Source organism: Euprymna scolopes, chromosome 3 (genome assembly GCF_053919585.1).
Source record: "Euprymna scolopes isolate OS-2025 chromosome 3, ASM5391958v1, whole genome shotgun sequence".
Taxonomy (NCBI): domain Eukaryota; kingdom Metazoa; phylum Mollusca; class Cephalopoda; order Sepiida; family Sepiolidae; genus Euprymna; species Euprymna scolopes.
In genome coordinates, this window is record NC_136484.1 from 124,718,015 (window position 1) to 124,740,350 (window position 22,336).

Below are 22,336 nucleotides of genomic sequence, written 5' to 3' on the forward strand. Positions count from 1 at the left end.
TGCGAAAAAAAAAAAATATATATATATTGGAGTCCAGTCTGAACTCAACTGAAATGAAAACTATTGATCTCCTAAAAATGAAGGAGGTATTTTAATGGATACATGACATGTCTGATAAGTATTAATGTTAAAAAAAAAAAAAGGTTTAGCTTCATCTGAATATATGCAGTTCATGTACTTTCACATAAATATTAGAAAGTTAAGTACAAGAATAAAGTTTGGAATTTTTTATGACAACACATATCCATATTTATTGCTAGCAGTTGCATTCTAAGGGAAGAGTTTATCAGGCATGTAAACAATGTGATGATGTATTGAAGTGAAATTTGGCCAGTGAGGGTTGAAAACATGCACTGCATGAAAAATGATATGAGAATATGATGAATGTTAATAAGAGTTTTAAATGCACGCTTAGTTCTGATGAAGATTAAAACGACAGTATAGGGAGAGGTTCGCAGAACAGGAGACTTCGGTAGTATGACCACATTGAAAGACTGAGTGAAGGTTCTTAGGTTAGTAAATATAGAACCGTTCAGGTAGCAGTGTTTTGCAGAGGAAAACCCCAGGAAATCATGGGGGAAAGCGATATGGATGGACTTAGAGAAAGAAGGATAAAAATCTGGCTAGAGGTAAATTAGTTTGAAATTCAATTTTTAAAAGCTGTTCAACATGTCAGAATGTAAAACTGGAACGTGAAACCAAATACGATGATGAACGTGCGCCCAACAACGATAATTCTGTCTCTACAAGAGATATCCTAAAGTGAATTCTACTAAAAGGTTGCAAGTTTAACCCTTGATGAAAGAACTTAAAAGAAAACTAATACTAGATATATAGAAATGAGACAACGAAATGGAGTTTCATTCTATATCAATAAACAACTTTATTTGTTATCTTCGTTAGTAGAGTGTACAATAGAGAAACGGGTTAGTAGGGTGACGTGTTCTTGTGTAGAGATAGAATTAATATATTGCTGGCTTGTTGAGGAGAGAACAGCTAAGTCAACATGTGTTTACAACTAGTAGTCGCCAGGGAAAAGGAAGTCGATTAAAGGAGAAAGAAAGGGCAAAGTCTTCAGTGTATTAATGTGTTGTCGTGGGAGTGTGTCGGTGTATGTTCTTTAGCATGATAAAGAATGTTCGTTTGGGTACCGTACGTGGAAACAAGTGGGAGTTTGAAAAGAGCCATTGTTAGCTTGTAGTACTCAGGATAATGTCTGCTGCCCGGCAGGGTCAGAATGAAAGAGGGTTAAGAGTTTCTGATTTCGCCTTTTATACTTTTTATACTCTGTCACGTGATAGAGAGCTGGCTTGTGATTGGACAAGCCAGGGAGGAAATGGATTTCAAATCTCAAGTCGTGAGAAGTAGCTTTTGCCTGTGATTGTAGCGAGTGTCGGCTGCTACAGATATTTAAAAGGCTAGGAATACGAAATAAGATGATTATACTTCAGTGGAGATTGAGAATACTTTATATTCTACTTCACCAAGTTTAGTAATGCACAGATACATAGAATTTATTCTTCACACATGCGAGGTTGCTAATATTCTATTCTTGTTGGAAATGTAGACGTGTGTCATTGTTTGAGCAACAAATGCATGTCTGTCAGAAATTAAAAGATTAAGAAACTACGGAGGACAATACATTTCATTTATTAATAGTTGTCTACGACAATCTACAACTAACGGGAAATGTTAATATACATATTAAACAGACAGAATACATTACTTCTTATATGGAAGAAAAATACGCAAATTATTCCTTTTATAGGTAAAAAGAAAAGGAATGTACGAAGCACAAATAAAAGACTTACATTTTCTAGTGGTGCCCTTTTAGATAATTAATATATCCAAGGCCTGATCCACTTGGTGGGATGTCCAGAGAGCTAATGAGGACGAAATACAGTCTTAATTCTCAACCACATATTGGTGCAAGAGTTTCTAATGTAATCTCATGTTCATTACGCGATTCGGAAGGTAGATAATTCTGACCACGAAATCGGTTTCTCTCTGAGAGAGATAACTCATATTCTGATTTAATGAAGTAGTTCAAAATTCCTTAAAAGCTTACTGACCATGACAAGATGATCTTGAAGAAGAAACCTAGAAAGTAAAGCAACTAAAACATTAAAAAAAAACAAAAAAAAAAAACAATGAAGACGAGGAAAAATCCCAGAAAATAATGTAAACAGTACCTCATCCAAAAGAACCCATCAAACTATGTCCTCTCCTCGCAATATAATCTTTAAGACAAAAAAATTTTAAGCCAAGAAAAAAATATTCATGTCTGTTGAATATATTCTATTGCAGCAGCCTCTTTTATTTTTGGATATAAATATGCAATATTTCAAATCAATATATTCATTTTACTAATGTTCACCACTAACAGGGCATATCGTCACTTGGATGTAAGGGGCTAATATTTGGGGACTAGCCTAAGAAAGTTTAACAATATGTTGGTTTACATTAGATTTAAACTTCTGCGAAAGTATTAGAGTAAAAAGCTTTCTGGCAGTTAGGAACCTCAGCAGTGAAGAGGTGAGATTTTGTGGCTAAGCATGTTTGATCGGAGATATGCACATTGAGGGGGCACAAGTGCAACTGGTTCATCAGAACACATTTCATTAAAATATTTGTAAAACAGGCACAGAGATGCAAAATTGCAGTGATGGGACAGGGGTTGGAGCTTAATTGACAAAGTGGGATCTATTAGATTTGAAAGCTCATTTTTAGATCCTATCCAAGAGGGAGAGGCTAGGAGTAGATGCACCAGCTCAAATGTGGCAGTAATAATCCATGCATGGGCGAATGGTAACCTTTTACAGGATCCTCAGGTGTGAGTAGTCTTCTAGCTCAGCGGGAACCTACCTTCTTTGCAGCAGCCTTTGCAATGTCCTCAATGTATTTGTTCCAGTCCATATTGCCCGTGTACGTAGGTATTAAAAGATTTGTAATACAAAGAAAGTAATCACTTTGATTCTCCATCTCAACTAGCATTTATTCGCTGCATGTAAATGTTTATTTCTTATACCAATGTGCATGTAAGCAATAGTGATATAGAATGGGATCTTTCTTTAAGCTATGAAAAAGGCAAACAAGCATTTTAGTTAGGGATGTGTATATATTTATGTTTATCATGTATAGGATTCACTTCTAAACTAATAAACTTATAAATATGGAATATATATTCAAAGCAACAGAGTAAATAGTGTAAGTATATATGTTTTTTGGTTAAAATTTATCATTTTGGTGTCTCCAAAGTCAACCATCGCTACCCATCTTTTCTTTTTAAATGATCCTTTTAATAAGTATTTTCTGGAAGTAATTAAATCAATAAATTTTATTGCTCTTGATAACATGCTGCAATGATCTATCAAAAGAAACCAGAATCAAATATCGATTTTGTAGGAAGAAATCTATTGGCAACAAACATTGAGAAAAAGATTAACTTTAATTTATATATTAGAGGATATGATTAAACTATGAATTTAGTTAAAAGAATTAATAAAACACATTGCAACAATAATTCACCTAAGTTTTATAACTAGCAGATATTTCTTCAATCAAGTACCTCGTATTTAAAAAAAAAAAAAAAATCTATCTTATGAAAAAAATCTTATCCCTTTTTTTTTTTAAATATATTTTCCTCAATCTAGAAGATCAATATAGATTTTTAAAAAAATACCAGTTAATTGGCATATTTTGTTTGTTACATATTTTTGGAACAATTGCCGGATCAGATTAAAATAGCAGCAACAATTTTTTTTTTTAAGAGGAGGCTCATTCAATCTTTGACAGACTATGGATACTCCACCGTAGGAGTGCTTGCACATGAAATTGTTGTGGCAGGAGGTTCACGATCTCCAATCACACCTCTCAGAGTCGACTTGTTAAATACCAGTGGCAAGTGGAGTGTATGTTCAGGACGACTGGAAACAAATGCCAAGATAGACGGAGAGCACATACAGTGTCTAGATTTCCCAAATTGTCACCCACCTGGAACTAACCAAGCTCAATGTTGCTTAACTTCGGTAATCTGATGAGAAGCGGTATGTTAACATGATTAGAACATTTTAAAATGGTAAAAATGAAATTAAAGGAGCATTTTATCGGAACTGTTTAACAGAAGATATATACTGGATATTAATATTATATTAATAGTGTAAATACTAGTTAAGATAATTAAAAATTATACCTCAAAAAGCAAACTAATAATAATAATCCCCCCCACGCCTAAAAAACAGTAGCACTTGTAGATTAATAATAATCCCCCCCACGCCTAAAAAGCAGTAGCACTTGGTTAGTACCATATAAAATAGTCATGAAGGCACAAAGAGGATGTAAAGACAGGAAGGAGAGGGCCATCCAGGGCTCCATTTGAAGGGTGTGAAGATTATTGGAATATTGGGGAGGTTTATGATCAAATTCCAGAGAAAGCCAGTAATAGTTATCAATTAGAAATCAATAGTAAAAGGTTGTTGCAATGACGCAAAGGGATTTGCAATGATTATCAAAAGAGGCACAGAGTACTAGAAATCTGTGTAGTCTTATTGTAACCGACTAGTGAACTCCATCTGCTCTTGTCAGGGATTAATCATTAATGACGACTCTTGTGAAAACTAAATTATAAAACAAGAAAAACACATGGAGCTTGCTAGAGAACAGAGAAGGATATAGGATATGACGAAAGTTAAGACTAACAATAGTAAGAGCACGAGAAAAAGACCAGGAGAAATTAGAATCAAAAGAAAGATTGACACTACACAATGGAAGGAAATAATGAAAACGGCTGAAATCTTAAAAATCCTTGAATACAGAAACCAGTTCAGATAAACTACCAGCGTTATCCAGCCACATGGAAGTTGCAATAGGAAGGAAACCTTTGAAACCAAAGGAACTGTAAGAAATTTCAAAATGCACCCGCCCCTTAAAAAAAAAACACACACACACACACAGTGACTGTACCAGCCACACCTGATATCATACAAATGACTGAAAGGTTAAAGAGTATGAAAATACTCAGAAAGTAGAGCACTAAGAAGATATCCATTAGAAGGTTGCGGATAGTACTGAGACACTTGGGAAGCTTATTGCCACCCAAATCCGAGACCACCTGTGGTCATTGCAATGAAGAAATCAATGGTAAGTGGCTGTTGCAATAACACAACATCATTTGTAATGGTTATCAAAAATCTATGGAGACTTGTCATTCAGACTCCAGAGAACACCACCAGTTATTGACTGATAATGACCAGTTTTAGAACTCCTAATTTCCTATATGATATTCTGCCTGCCGAAATTCAAAGTATCGTAGGTTTGCAATAACAGATGCCACATACTAATTCAGCCACTATCTTATGTAATTTTTGAACAATTTTAGACACATTAAGTAGTTATGATAAAATGCTGAATTGCATCCTAGGCGTAACATCATCACAATCGCAACATCTATAGAGGAAGGAGTCTATTTTTCTCTATAAATATTTAGTCCTGCAACTGCTACCAGTTGACACTGGGACCATTTCTACATTTTCCTACAGTACTTCCATTGCACTCATTGTAACTGGTTACTAGCTACATACACATAACAATCTTTCCATTTCCTGATTCAAAAATAATTCTCCCTTCTCAAAATCCACCCATTCTGATTGGCTGAGACCTGACAATTCTATTATTCTGGAATCCACTTCTTCATACATAAACGAAGGCTCCAGAAATTTTCCAATATGGCGTTGCTATCTACATGAAGCAATCGTGCTAAAAAACAAAAAACAAACAATAACCGCTCATAAACAGAAACTTAAATACCAGTAACTTTACATTTATCTATGCACAAAGTGTCTACATGCTATTATCCCCACCCTCAGAAAGCCCAACATTTACGGGTACAATTATTTATTTTTCGATTTTGGAGTGGCTTTTCAACCCTTACACGATGCTATTTTTTTTTTTTTTGGTTTTGTTTTAGTTCGTTTATTTTGGGCGATTTTTATATTTTTTCATTTACTATTACGGTGAACGATTTTAATTACATATATATTTTCCAACAGTTACCTAGGCTTTAATCATGTTACTTATGTCAACTGCTTACAAATAAGTTAACGCACCAATATTTTATGCAGATGGGTTTTACACTAAATTACATTGCTTATGGAAAAATTAATTTGTTATACATTTGTTTTCTCACCAGTTATACTTGCTGTGGAGTATTTTGTTTCTCTTTTCCGGACTCATTATTGACAATGCACAAACAATAACTTCGTTTTTTTTTTCGTTTTTTTTTGTTTTGTTTTTTTAGGTAAATTTTTACCTTAGGTCCACCTCCACAATTTTCTTTAAAATGACGACTTTTATAGACTATGCTGATTAAGACAATCTCATTTAAATTTGGCATAGACAAGTAGTTTTCAAGATATAAAAACCTGTATTATGCACTATAATTCAGTGACCACCAGATTTGTATGCACGGATGATAAACATATCTACTTCTCTCTGACTAACAATGCTACCCTCCCCCAATTTTTTCCTTTTTTTTGTTTATAGTATTTGCAGGTGGGTATGCTGACAACGATTATCAAGATTAAATCTGGGGCAAATTTTGACACCCCCCACACTAAAAAAAATGTGGTGTCTATTCTGAAAGCTGTTTTTAACATGGCGAGGTTGGGGGGGGGGTGTCTATTCCAACAACCGTTCTTAACATGAGGGTGGAGGTGTATTCTGAAAGCCTTTTTTAACATGGCTAGATTAGGGGTGTCTATTCTGAATTTTATCCTTAACATGGCAAGGTTAGGGGTATCTATTCTGAAGGCTGTTCTTAACATGGTGAGGATGGGGGGGGGGGTTCCTTCCAAAAGCCATCCTTAACATGGTTAGGTTGAGGGGGTCTATTCTAAAAGCCGTTCTTAACATGGCCAGGTTGGGAGTATCTAAGTCATTCTTAACATGGTGAGGTTGTGGGGGGGGGGGCTATTCCGGAAGCCATTCTTAACATGGCGAGGTTGGGGGTGTCTATTCCGAACGTCATTCTTAACATTTTTTTTATGAAGTGTGTGTGTGTGTGTGTGTGTGGGAGGGGGGGGGGTGCTTCTTCCGGGGAACACCGGTTAAGGAGTCCTGCTAGTGAGTAGTAATAATAATCATCTAAACTAGAAAATGATTTTCTGTTTGTGACATTTTTTTAATATATGGAAGCTTTTAATAAGATTCTTGAGAGTAACTCGAGTGGATTAAAAATAAATAGTTGTTTCCAGGAATGAACAATAAGTCAGAAAACATATCCTAAACTAATTTGGATGAGTAACGTACCAAAATACATTCTAAATCATGCCAGAAATGGGTGCGATGTGTTTATAAAAATAGGGACATACAAGCAGAAAACACCAGAACGTTAAATGCAACAAGATGGATCCAGTTTGATCAACCTCTAACACTCACTGCCTATTCACTTTTTTACCCTGCTTCAAACTTAAAAAAAAAAAAAAATATATTTCTACAACCAATAAAGAAAGATTTGTAATTTCTATGAAGCTCTGTGTTTCTTTATTACCAATAACCTATGTGTATAATACGAGTTTCAATAATTCTGAAGTCAAATTCCTTGAATTCTTAACTACAACAAGCAGGTCCAAGGTTTTCTTTTTAATTGCTGGAGACTCAGCTTAGATATAAAGCAATCAAACACTCATACTTTTCTTAATTTATAACGATTTACTTTTTGATTTTTGGCACATCTTGTTTTATCCTCTCTCTTAAGATCAAACCGACTTTTTAAAAACTTTTTAGACATTTCTCATGTACAGCATTGCTAACATAATTTACCTTTGAAAAAAAAAAAATGTACTACTCAGCTCCCTTCAATAAAATAAAAGGTGGTAACTCCTGAAAAAATTGTATCATGACAATAGAGCAGATACTATACTACCCTGTGCCTCCCCAAAGGAGGAAGTAATGTATGGGAGGATGGGACTAAAATAGATACATTACCCCTACTCCCACAAAAGGATGGCATTATGAAAGCAGAACATGTTCTACACTACTTTCACTAAATTAGGCATGAATTACATTAGTCCAAAATAGTATTGTAAGCTGTAGCAAACAAAATACTGCTATAGTTCCAGATGTAGAATAGTATAATGTTGTACACACACATTAACATGTAGACACTCGAAACCCAACATAACGTAGACTCCATCGCAAAGGAGACAAAGAAGAGGGAAGAATTTCAACTTGCTGTTTCAGGTTTAAAGAAAAGACCTTTATTCCTCATTCTCCCACCATACGTGACTTCTTGTTATGGCGGTGACATCACCCAGGTCTCTAATGTGATCATCAATCTGTCCACATGTTCCTTTTATAGTCTTTCTTTTTTTCTTACAGTGACGTCACTTTGTACACGGCTCTGCATTTGCATACATCCGTGCGTCTGCACTCTGTTACAATAGTATAGTTTTTACTTCAGACACAAGATAATACTACTATAGTGTCAGATGTAAAAGTAATATTTTTACAACATACGGGCTGTTATGCTATTTAACTTTTAATGGAAAAATGAGTTTAGCAAAAAAAAAAAAAAATAAAACAGTTCCATCAAATCATGAACACGCCCATGACCTACTTTTGTGTTCTGTCTAGAGATGCATCAAGTTAGGGTTAAGGTTCTCTCCATAAAAAAATGTAAGATAAATGCCCCCGGGAAATGCATTGCAAAATGGTAGGCAGCTATCTGTATGAGTTTATATAGAGGCAGGGATACAGTGTGTTGTGGCAAATCTAACACTTAAAAAAAGAAAATGAAATGGGCAATAAAACAACTTGCATATGACCTGACAATTTATTTAGCAACAGAGTTACATTGCAAAAACGACCATCCCAAGGTGGGCATGAAATTAGCCACAGGCTTCCACAACCATGTCCTTGTCTATAGCAATAAACCTCTTAATAACATCCTTCAAAGAGTAGACAGTTTTGTAGGCGTGCTTGTTGGTCTCAATCATGCTCAAAAGAAAGGCAAGGATGTTACAGTCGATTGAGAAGAGTAGCCACAACTCTGGTGACCAGTGGTAGGAAACTGTTAAGCAGTCATGCTCGGTCATCTTGATTTTATGTGCAAGAAGCAAAGTCTTGCTGGAAGACTTCACTGCATCCAGAGATGCACCATGTACCTTATAAACTCTTGGTATTTTCTTTACATTTTTGTTAAGTGTTGAATTATACTGTAACTCTGCATTCAAATAGTCTATGACATGGAGTATTTGAATGGATTTCATTCTCTTGAGCAAGTTACAAACCGACTTTTTCTTTTAGTGAAATCTGCATTTTGTCTATATTTGGGGGGTAGGGGAGAGGGGAAAAGGCTCTTCTACAAAGTAAAAAAAAAAAAAAAAAGCTTCTTGAAATGTCTTGTCAAAATTGATATGAGATATTTGATCTGAACCCTTTATTTAATTGACTAGGATAGATTGCTCTCAAACTAATGAGAGGCCTCAATTAGTATAGGTAGACAATGGATACCAACTGTAAAAAAAATTATGTTTGTAAATCAAGGATTGCACAATCTCCAACCACACTTGTCCTAAACCGGCATTTTTCTTTTGGGTCTAATGACAAGGAGAAATTCAGGATGAATGAAGCCGAGAACTCTTCAAAATACACCATTTGATATTCTCAAATGGCCACCCATTTAATACTAACCAGGCTCGATGTCACTTAACTTTAGTAATATAACAAGAACCAGTGTGTCAATGCAATACCTAAATATAACCGATATTAGATATCTAAAAGGTTTGAGACACAGAATGAGATCAATCTAATCCCAATAGATGAAAGAATTCAATTAAAAATTTCTATGAGGTTTCTGACTACATCTACGAAGAATAGATGAATATGGTGTGAAACCATTACTAAACACCACATGGATGTTTATAGTTGGTAATAATTATGTATATGGATTTAGAAAGCAATAAAAACTAATGCTTAATTGAGACATCCTTTTGCAAAGCAATATGCAAATCAATCAGCCAATATATATTAGAAAGCTCATTATTTGAATTGTTTTGACTACTGTTATCATATTGTGTTATGTTTACAATGTAAATGTATTCTCTGATCTTCAGGTGTATCTTGTCAAACTCTGGAACTTTTGTTAAATTCGGGAATCTGCATGGAATTCCACATGGAACCCTTTATATAATTCATGAGGATAGAATCCTCTCGCTTTGTCAACCATGACTGAGAAGTCCTCAGTAATTCACAATTGTATTTTAAGTGTCGCACCTTTGATCTCCAGAAGGGTGTAACTTACAACTGAATTTTACCAAGGGTTTGCACTTTGGGAGCCGTAAGGCCTATTTGTGTTTTTAGACATACAATCTTACTACGTATATATTTATTTGTATTGTTACATCTTATTTCTAATTAATAGTTCCCATATTGTATTAAATTCTATACTAGGTCTGCTGAGTAGATAATCGATATGTACTGCTTTTTTGAGTCTCCACCATTCTATCTATAACTTTCACTTTGTACCATAAGGATAGATGGTTTTCTTTTTTTCCTTCCATATGAGCTCAGCCACAGAAAGACAAAGATTCCAGAGTTCTACAAGATACACCCGAAGATCGGCGGTTACATCGACTAAAACATTGCGAGTATAACACTCAAAATTAGAACAATAATCCAACTAATCATCAATCCTCGTCTTAAAAATTCAAAAACATATTAGAAAGTTATATTGTGAATTGGAATTTCGTGTTTTACTCTCACTGTCAGTGCGAGAAATGGCTCATCTTTAAAATATATAGATGAATTAATTTCAGAGTTACTCAACTGATTGTAGGGATGTAAAAAGGTTCTTATTTCTATAAAGAGTAAAGAACCCAAAGTGTTCTCTAGACAGAGTCATCAATTTATATCGGTGGTCCATGCAAACTATTTGATGGTTTACAAAGATAAAAAAGAAAAGAAAATGGACATTTCAATTTTATGAAACAATTTAAGCATGAACGAAAAAGAAATCCTTACTAGTCCGTTTGCGATTACTGTCGCAAAACTAGATTCCAATCACCCTTATTAAGACGTGACTCTTAGCTCTATGAAAAAAAAAAAAAAAAGAAATACCTATCACAATGAAAAAGTAATGGAAATTGTTTATTCAATTTTCAGCAACATATTTATGCAAAAAGACATTTTTTGTTGTCATAGCAATTAAAACTGCACCAGTCTTAAGTGGAAATGAATACAGCTGTCTTAGAGTTACATTTTAATGGAGCGTTATTTCAAAAAAGATACACTATAATTTTATATTGCTAAAAATGAGTGTTTTTATTATTATATAAAAATTTGTATATATTCAAAAAAAAAAAAAAAAAAATTATATTAGCGCCATGCCAAATTTAAGATCATAGATTTAGTAGTCCATTAAGCTGAAAACGTTGGTGATTGTTGGTTTATCAGTACTATAAATCTCACCTGTGTTTAAATGTATGTATGTACGAATGTCTGCCTAAAACTTAGGACAGAGGCGACGGATTTTCACGAGATCGCTATCATTTTGAATCTCGACCCTTCAGATGACAAATATCGAAAAATTTGCCACAAACATTAGTTCCTTCACCCTCAACTAGGCAGTTTTCTACAGGGAAGGTCGTTTTTTTTTTTGCTGACATTTTTTGCAAGTCATTCAACTCTCGCGCCCACAACGTCGCATACATGGCATTATTTCAACCACCCATGATGTCACAACCACGGTAGACACATCGGTAAGACCGTTTTTTTTTTCACCTCTTTTTTTGTCTGGCGTGTTACAGGTTCGAGCCGGCTTACTACTATTTTTTTTTTTTGCGCTCAGTTTTCCATTTTTTTTTTTTTTTTGCTCAACCAACACCCTTACACACACACCTTTTCCACCTTCGCGTCACGGGTTCGAGCTTGCCTGCCTGCCTACTAGAACTTTTTTTTTTTGCTCAACACGCACCTCCAAACACCCGGGCAACGCCAGGCACCCAGGCTAGTATAATACATAAGACTGTTATATTACACAAACTTAAAAAAAAAAAAAAATGGATGTTAAACAAAATATAATGAGACAAGGCGAGTAAAAGCAACAAAACGTCTTTAAAATAAAAGTGCAACAAAACAGCATCACTTACATTTGGTAAGTCCTTTTCGGTAATTGGTTCTTTTCGTTTCAGTGCAGCTCCGAATGTATTTTCATTTTCGTTCTGTAAATTAGACAATTTTAAAAGAGTAAATTATTAAACGAGAAACACGTATGGATGTTCTACCAGTTGTTTCTCTTCAAAAACAATCTCGTTTTAATTTTAATGTGTATTTCATACATATATAAAACCATTAATTTTAATGTGTATTTCATATATATATATATATATATATAAAACCATATAAATCACATCTTGGCTGTTATTTCCAAAACAAAAAAAAATTGAGAAAAAAAAATCAGTTAAGAGATAAATTTAGTATATTACAAAAAAAAAAAGTGACTGAAAACAGTGCATACAACTTTCCCCCTCATCAATGGGAGATTGTTCATACAATTATTTTTAATCAGTCGGGAACACTTGGTGTATGCAGATTTACAGTTGATTATGTTAGGTGTAGAGGAGGGGGGAATAAAAAATTGACTATTAACGTTGTAGAAATGCATAATATCGCATAATAATGCATAGAGAATTAAAGATACAGAGATACAAGAAATAAATATAGCCAACTTCGAAAGTAAGTGATGGCCCCATTTCTTCCTTGTAACTCCTTTTCCCACAGAAAAGACGTTGCGAACCTGTCTCTGCTCTATCGCTATTTTCATGGCAAGTGCTCGTCAGAATTTCAATCTATGCCCTCTCCCAACTTTCACAAGAAACACTCCTTTAGCTACAACGACCATCAACAGTTTACCCCCACTCTCCATTTGTGCCTAAATCTAAATGCAAATTCCATGAACAAAGCTGACTACAATATGGTCGTTCTCAAGTCCAATGTAAACAAATTCTTGTTGAACCATTTCCCTAAATAATTCGTTTCTACTCTATTCCCACCACTAACTATTAATACATGTTTGTCTCCATGTCTCCTGTACACTTATTAATCCTTGTCCTCGAGTGGCTTTTGATAAGTGGTGGCTACCATGTAAAGAAAAAAAAAATACATGCCAAAAGAATTTATCCAATACAAGTTGGCTTACATTGTTATTCTTCTGAAATCAAGATAGGAGTTGGAATTTAAATATTTCTTTCAAGCGTTTCCATTAACATATAGTTTGTAATTATTCGGATTTAGTCAATTCGTGTTTTTTTATGCTTTTGGTTACCTTTTGCAGTATTTTCGGATTTTTTTTCCATATTTTTTTTCAGCACAGGTAATCCAAATATCCTCCGCTTGAAACCGTTGTTTTTATCTATCAGCGAATTTTGAACAAAACCAATGCATGTCTTACTTTTAGCATATTCTGGAATAATGTTTTAATCTATTACTCAATCTATGTGGAAAAGGGAGGCGGGTGCTCGCCAACCCATGTGGAGTAAAACAATAGAGCACCACACTAGATAGTCTTTGGAGATCCCATTTTAAGGGTTCCAATTTGGGTGGTAGATTTTTTGGACGATTCGATTTTAGGGAGGTATTTTAGTGGAAACTGTTTTTAAATGTGAGATTGTGTTTAATAGTTTATCGAAAACAAAATGTGTTCAAAAGCATTAATTCACAAAGGAATTTATAAGTTTAAAATAAAAGTTTACATAGATAGGAAAACAGAATGTTAATATTTTTTGTAGTTCTTGTACAACAAGGGAGATTCATTAGCTAACATATCGAGGAAGTCAGAGTGGATAATTTATCAATTATCCACGGATCTGAAAAACCGTATTCAAAATTTCTCCACTCAATTACAAATCTATATATTAATACGATAGTATATGTGTTTTTTGTGTGTCACGCTTACATCCGGGTCGTTTAATTGTTATGTACTTCCATTTCTTGTAATAAATAATTTTACCATAACAATTCTTCATATGTTTTGGTTTCGGTTATAGCTGGAAGCACTTAAGTCATTAAATTTTTTTTATAAATAATTTTATCAAGAATTCTTCATAATTTTTGGTTTCGGTTTCAATTATAGCTGAAGGAATTAAAGTTATATATATATATATATATATATATCAGAATTTTGGGATTCGATTACGATTCAAGTTGATGAACCCAAGTCAGATATATTTTTTAATTTTTGAAATGGCAATTTTATAATATATAAAAATCGATAGAACATTAACGATAATAATATATACGAAATCTGCAAGAATTAAAATATCATATTTAAGCATACTTTATGACTGGGCTACGCCGGGTGTCCCTGCTAGCATAGATAAATACTTTTGTAGCTTTAACAAAAGAGCTACAATAATATCAGAGCATCATCAGTATATTACATATGAATGAGCCCCCTGTGGAATTTCCACAGGTCCTGCTAGTATTTCATTAAGTTATTAAGAGTCAATATTCATTTGTTTTCATTGTAGAAAGAAAGTTCAGTGGGAAAAGTTATGAATATTTAAATGAATACGTTTATACATCGGTTTTTGATGAGCATATGATAATTAGAAAAAGTTAAATACTTGTGTGTGTTCATTAATGTCTACGTGTATATGCTTATAACTGTAAGCATGAGTTAGAATAGTAGCAATAAATGCCAAGCTTCACAGGGAGAGCGAAGACGGATGCCGAGGCAACAAAAATCTTGGCTCTGTCGTGGATTTCGGTTAAGCTATTTATCGAAGAAAAATCGAGCTTTTTTTGCAGGTGGATTGAAAACCACAATTTTTATAAATTCACAGAAATGGATTGGTTTAGAATGTTTTAATTCAGGCGAGCGTATGTACCGAGAGACACACATAGAAACGAGTTTAAGCATTTTCATTTTGGACACTGAAGAGTAAATTTTTTTTTGCCACAAATCCACGTAAGCTACAAGGTCATTCCCTCCAATGACATCCATGGACTTGTTAAAAATATTTACATTACTTTCTGCAATCTCTCATATTTGGTAGAAATAAACTTCAGTCTGTGCATATTTTGTCTAGTTTTACACACAAATGTTTAACAGGCTTTATTTCATAGCCATATTATAATAATAATAATCACGTTGACACACTGGTTCCTGTTAGATCACTGAAGTTATGCAACGTTGAAGCTGGTCAGGTACAGGTGCTGTATGTGATCTCCGCTTATCTCAGCATTGTTTCGAGTCGTCCTAGATTTCTCCTTGCCACTCCAATAGAAAAATGTGGCTAAGGATTGCACAAAAGTATTTGAAAACACATGAACCAATATTTTCTTTTCAAGACATACTTTAAACAAAATTGATACACACACACACACTAAAACAAATACATTAAGGACATTGCAAAGGCTGCTGCAAAGAAGGTGGGTTCCCTTTATCAAGCTAGAAGGCTACTCACACCCAAGAAGATCCTGTACCTCTAAAAATCCACCATTCGCCCATGCATGGAGTATTGCTGGTGCATCTGCAACTAACCTCTCCCTCTTGGATAGGGTCCCAAAAAGTTTTCAATTTAATAGGTCCCACTTTGTCAACTAAGCTCCAACTCCTGTCCCATCACCACAATGTTGCATCTCTATACTTTTTACAAGTATTTTAATGGAATATGCTCTGATGAACCCATTGCCACCACAACGTGCATATCCCTGACAAACCTGCTTAGCAACAAAATCTCACCCCTTCACTGTTGAGGTCCCTAAATGCCAGAAAATTTTCTTCCCTAATAGTTTCTTCCCCCCGATCAGCTGGACTTTGGAATTCCCTTTCTGATACTTGCTTCCCTGACTGTACTGATATGCAGAAGTTTAAATGTAAGTAAACTAACACCTGGTCCCAAATAGTAACCTTATGTCCAAGTGGTGATACGCCTTAAGAGTAAATGTGAGTAATATGTAATATATATATATATATATATATATATATATATATATATATATATGAAATAGTTTGTATTTTAACGATATGCATAGGAACAAAAGAATCATAGGAATTAACAATATTAATACAGGGTAACCCCCTACCCCTAAAAACAAATTATTTTTCTACCCATGAATCATTAATTCACAATCCTATATACAACTAAACCAAAAAAGACCATCACAGACAGAATAAGTTGTATCCAAATTAGTTTGCAAAGCAGACGCGCATATAATTAAATGGCAATAAAAAGACTATTGAATATTCTTAAATGAGACTTGGACAAGTCAATCATAGACTGAACTTCGTGCGTACCAAATATCTTATTGTAAAGAGCATTGTGAATTAAATTTTCTCTTCCCTGCAACCTCTTTCTTACAGAAGAGACGTTGCGATTCTGTCTCTGCTTTATCGTTATTTTCATGGCAAGTGCTCGTCTGAGCTTCAATCTATGCCCCCCCCTAGCCAAACTTTCATTTGAAACACTCATCTAGTTGCAAATGCTATCAATAATTTCCCCCACCTCTTTATCTGTGTCCAAACCTAAACGTAGATTCCATGAACAAAGCTTTCTTAGAACTGCACACCTGTGGTACTCTTCCATTTGCCTGCTTTCCAGCCGACTACACTATGGTCGTCTTCAAGTCCAATGTAAACAAGTTCTTGATGAGCTGTTCCTCTTAATCCAATTTACCAAATTTCCACTACTAACGATTACTCCGATATTGTCCCATCCATTGACTACTGTACACTCTTTAACCCTTATCTTCGAGTGGCCTTTTGGCCTTGATCAGTGGTGACTCCTTTGTCAAAAAAAAAGTAACGATTCTATGGGTGGTTGGAATTAAATTTGTTACTTTCTAAATTACATGTTACACGTTTAATCAAAACTTTGCATCTACTTTTGGAAGCTGATGAATTTTTTAGCAATCATAATATATATATAAGTGACCGTGTCTATCTCAGGAGCAGCCTCGACTAAACTGTCGATTTTTGGCCTACAGACTTAAAACTTTATATATAGGGGATTTGAACCTGTGGAACAAATTCGATTTTGTTTTTAGCCAGTAAAAATAGTTGCTAAAGGTCAAAATTTAAATAATTGGAACTTAGCAGGCCTAGGTTAACTTAAAATGCTCTTTTACACATGCATACATATACATTTATAGATTAAATAATTTCATATATATATATGTGTGTGTAGTTCAGAGTTTAACAAATAAGGCTGGAGAGCTATGTTTTGGTTTTGATTCGAGTGATGGCACCCAAGTTATTTTTATATATGTTTTTTTTTTTTTTTTTTTTTTTTTAATTTGAAATCACTATATATTGGGTACAATATAATAATTAATAATGGATAGAGAATGGACAATAATAAATATGAAACCTGCATGAATGAAAATATCACATTTAAGCATATTTTATGACTGGGCAACGCCGGGCGGCTTGCTAGTAATCTATAATGCAATAATATGGATCATGTCTCAATGGCTGTGTGTAAATTGCTATTCTTTTGTGTGCAACACTAAAGAAAGTAGTCCAGTATATATTTAAGTGAATACAAGCAGCAGCTGACAGCAATAATATCGCTTGTAAAGTAAACAATACAAACTAAATGATAAACGTAGGAGAAAGGGAAGTTTGATTTCTTTCACAACTGATGTTTAAGTAAATTTTCTTTTTGAATATGTGTAATTTGTAGCAGAAAAATATATTTGTTTCTTGGTATAGTAACATCATACCAAGTACCATAAGCAGCTTACTTGAAGTATTAATCTATATATCTATAAAAGTGAACGTGTCTGTGTGTGTACATTTTCCTACGCAATAACTGTCAATTTTTAGTTTACAGACTCGAAATTTGATATACAGGGTACTGAGATTTGGGAAAATCTATGTGATCCGTTTTCGCCCAGAAACTTGGCTGTTAAGGAGACAAAGTTCAACGATTTGACCTTTGAGAACTCTACCAAACTCCTCCGCCAATTTTGGGTCTAAACACTTGAAATTTAAGATATAGGTTCTTTGGACATGGATCTAACTTAACTTAATTTGAGCCCAAAACAATAAATGCTAAGGGGTCATAATAGAGGTCAAAGTTAAAAAATTGACCTTTTTTTTGTTTAACGTACACCTCCAAACACCCGGGCAACGTCGGGCATTCATGCTAGTATTAAATAAAATATTGTTTGCAAACAAGATGAGAATTGTTTTAAGATCTACATATCGCTGATGAATACAGCTCAAATATTAAGAAAAATCCTCGAATGCAGAAACCAATTCATGTAATAAGAATAATGATGAACAACCAAGTTGAAAAAAAATGACATAGTAAGAATATTACACGAATCCAAGTAAATTAAAACTACCAGAAATCCTATAATATAACCCTAATCCCCACCACGAAGATTAAATTTGGAGAATACAGGGAGATTTGTACAGAACAGAAGACTTCGCTAGTTTTCTAACATTTAAAGAATAGATGAGAGTGCTTGACTTATCTCAACTCTTCAAAATCTAAGTCAGTTGCCAAGGGAAACGCCAAAGAAAACATACAAGGAAGTGATAAGGATAAATTTGAGAGAAAGAGGGATAAATAAAGACCTGGTATTTTTTAAGTCAATTTATAGAAGTCATCCAACACATGCTAGCATGTATAACAGCCCCTTAAAACAGATGATGACTGAACTTAAGCAATGCAGTGTCAGGATCCAAATTGCTCAATACTTCCTTCACTATAAATTAATTATGCTTTCAGGAAGTATCCATTGTCTCGAGGCAGAGGAAGGCCAGTCAGTATTTTTTCTTATAATCCATTATGAACAGAAGTTTTCAATTTGTTTCAATAATTACTTTGGTTCTTATGCTTTGCTTCATATTGCTTCAATCAGCAAATTTTTGCCTGGAGATACAATGCATAAAGCCAACAGAACAAAAAGAAACCCGAAATGAAGCGAGAAGTACCCCCCACCCGCCAAAAAATCCACCCTTCAGCGTGATAGAGTCGGTGGCCACGTGATAGTGTCAGAGTTATCTGGCTAACAGGGTAGAAGATAAAACTGCCAAGAATTAAATCTAACTAAGGTATATCTTTTTTCTCTTTTAAGCTCTTTGTCTATGTACTATATTTCTGTAAATATAACACGTGCTTATAATTGGCCAAGGAATATTTGAGACAAAAAAAAAAAAAAAAAAAAAAAAAAGAAAGAAAAAGAAAGAAAAAAAAAGAAAGAAAAAGAAAAAAAAGAAAGAAAAAGAAAAAAAAGAAAGAAAAAGAAAGAAAAAGAAAAAAAAGAAAGAAAAAGAAAAAAAAGAAAGAAAAAGAAAAAAAAGAAAGAAAAAGAAAGAAAAAGAAAGAAAAAGAAAGAAAAAGACAATTGTTATGAACCTTGTAAATTTTCTGCCCTATTTCATTCTTAACCAAGAACCCGTCCTCAGCATCAAACCCTTCTTTGTCAGGATGCAACATAATCCAGCTTGAGCCTAAGAGATGCACCCTCTTCAGTATTACTTTTTGAGGGAAGTTGGGTTATTGCCATCTGCCTTAGGCGCCTTTATAAGAAAATGCTGGCGGTTCTATTCATAGCTCTTTTTGTACTCAGCCATAATGGCTTCTCGGGTTAACTGGCTTTCTCCACCTTCTAGCCTTGTTCCAAATCTTACTATAGTGAATAGGAAATTAAATAACCCTTTAGATATAAATGGATGGGGAAAATATATCCAGATAGCAAAGCGATTGACAGCTATAGATGTGTTGTTTGTTACCTTCAAGATACCATTTGAGAGGAGGATGGAGAAGGTGTTAGTATGATAGTAAGATTTAGAAGTGGATAAAGTAAGTTCAGGGAGCTTCTATTACCATCAAAGCGTTACCACTGTCAATCAGGAGAAATGTCTTTTTTTCTTTTGATGTTAAGCCTTTTATATATAAGAACACAAAAGTATGAGGTAACTTCAATCAGTTCAGACTTTTTTTTCTTATGCACACTTTTAATGATAGTACACACATGAAACTATTCCCCTTTTGAAGTAATCTCCTCCGGCTGCAATGCACTTTTACCACTCCAACAACTTGTGAAGGCCCCATGGAAGTCCTCTTGTGTGAGCATGTCAGTGACCCTCGTTACAGCCTTTGTCATCTCAGTTGTCTCATGACAGCCTCTAAGAGAATAATCAAAAGTTACAGGGAGCAAGATCTGGACTATAGGAAGGGTGATGAACCGTCTTGATGTCCGTCTTGGTCAAATAGTCTGGACAAGGACGGAGTTGTGTACTCATGCATTGTCCTAATGTCGGGAAAATCAAGGTTCGTAGAATGACTTGAGACAAAAATTAAAATTGTCTCAGTCCAAAAAGGATGGAGTTCAGAATAGATACTTTGAATTTTTATTTGCACGAGATATAAAAATTTACATTATCAAAAGTATGGGGAAAACAAGGATCGTTGCTCACCTTGGTCTAAAAGTGATTAAATTGGCTATCCTATGCTTAACTGGAATCATGTCACCACAATACCACATTTACTCTAGGGGTCATCCCATTTAAAATATTCCAAATTTATTTGAAATTTCATTTTTCATAAATATTTATATATAAATTCATTGTAATAATAAGGTGGGAGAAAGAAAAGAGAAATAAATAAAAAACGGTCCATACAACCCTTTCAGCACTTTCTAAAGAACACATCATCCATGGTTCTGCAGTTTATTTAGAACACAAAACAAGTAGCTTAATCTCTAAATGTGAGTGGATTCTAAGTAGCAATAAAAATAAATAGGGATGTATTTCCAAGATAAATACAATTTGGAGAAGGTTGAGGACAAGAAAATGAAGGTAGAGAGTGAGCATCTTTATTACCGGGTTGAATGGAGACTCATTCACTTGACTAAGAAGCTAAACTTACCCGAAAGACTGGAGTTCAACAAGACCAGGAACCACGCGCGTCATGTTTAGGGAACATACTCACTAGTTGTATTCACTTTTTTTTAAATACCAAGGAATGTAATCTTTTTCTATTACATCTGATCTTGACCTTCAGCTGGTGCTTGAAGAATGCAACCAAATCCAGATAAGCTAAATACTGAAAATTGATCTGAAATTTATGTGACTGATGCTGTACAAAGCTCATTTGAATTCCCCAATAAACAAACTACATGGCTTACCCTTCAACATGATCCCTTATCAAGTCCTGATTTACTTGCCTTCCCATGTGAGCCGAGTTAGGTACATAGTCGGTTTTTAATGTGGAAATAAATTTGGATAAAGTGGGTAATCAATAATGAGATCTTATTTGGGCCATGAATATTTAGTCAGGGTTTACTTGTAGGCAAATCCCCTATCCCAGGTTATCATGACAAACTTCTGTACCTTAGACACTTGAGGATAATGTCTAATCCCAAAATGTCTTTGTAAATTCATTTTTTTTTAATTATTATTTCTGAATTTATCGAGTTTATTTTTAATTTGTAAGCTACTTTTAACCTGATTAGTATATTTTTTCCAAAAATATATAACTATTAGAAAACAAATATAGATTTAGTCTTTGAAAATTTTCAGATATCCTTGAATTCAAAGATATCAATACATATGAGAGAAAAATAACTAGCAACAATGAAGTAGGTTGAAGAATATTTCCATCAGAAAAAAATTAAACTAAAATTATCGATTGTCATCTTTTCCAAGTTCATAACATCTGTAAACAAAAAAATCTGATTTTAATAAATTTTTTTTTTTTTTTTTTACTTCACCAAAATTACTTACCACTTTGACAGCTGAAGGTTATAGAATAATAATAAAAAAAAAAAGTTTAGAGAAATAACATTAAGCCTAAAGATATTTCCTTACATGCTTACTTCTATTATATTCATTTTACAGTGGAAATTGACATATTGGATTTTTTTCTTTCAAATTATTGAAAATAACAAAATGCTGCAAATGTTATTAAAATAATCTAAAACAGGCGAGCAAAACTTTTGTCCTGATGGCTACAAGGGATATCCACACATTCTCTAGTGGACTACATTTGAAAAAACTAAATTTACCATAAAATTTAAATGATATGTAGCTACGTACAATTCTTCATTGTTAAACTATTAATTAAAACACGAGGAATACTCTGTAATTAGATGGCAAGATCATTAACAACCCTTCCTCTCAGAGTACTTTCTTTGGATCAAGGATTCCTCAATTTATCGCATTGATGACTGAAGAGAAAAAACAGTGCAGATTGTGACTTATCAGGCTGGAGCTTGCATAAAACAGTCCTGACGAGATCTACTCAGCTGTGTTGCTAGTTTTTGCACCTATTTTGATGTGCCCTTTAGCAAACCTTTTCAATGCCTCACTTGAGGAAAG

The 22,336-nt window shown here is 34.1% G+C and overlaps 1 protein-coding gene across 26 annotated transcripts in view; it reads right to left on the reverse strand.

The window, feature by feature from the left end:
• Nucleotides 1–22,336, reverse strand: part of LOC145258350 (cGMP-dependent 3',5'-cyclic phosphodiesterase-like) — an 889,144-nt gene that overhangs the window by 95,419 nt on the left and 771,389 nt on the right. For all 26 annotated transcript variants that reach the window (XM_080116605.1, XM_080116606.1, XM_080116604.1 and 23 more), the window contains one exon: nucleotides 12,147–12,218. In XM_080116605.1, coding sequence (XP_079972731.1) covers nucleotides 12,147–12,218 — 72 coding nt within the window. The remainder of the gene's footprint in view (nucleotides 1–12,146; nucleotides 12,219–22,336) is intronic.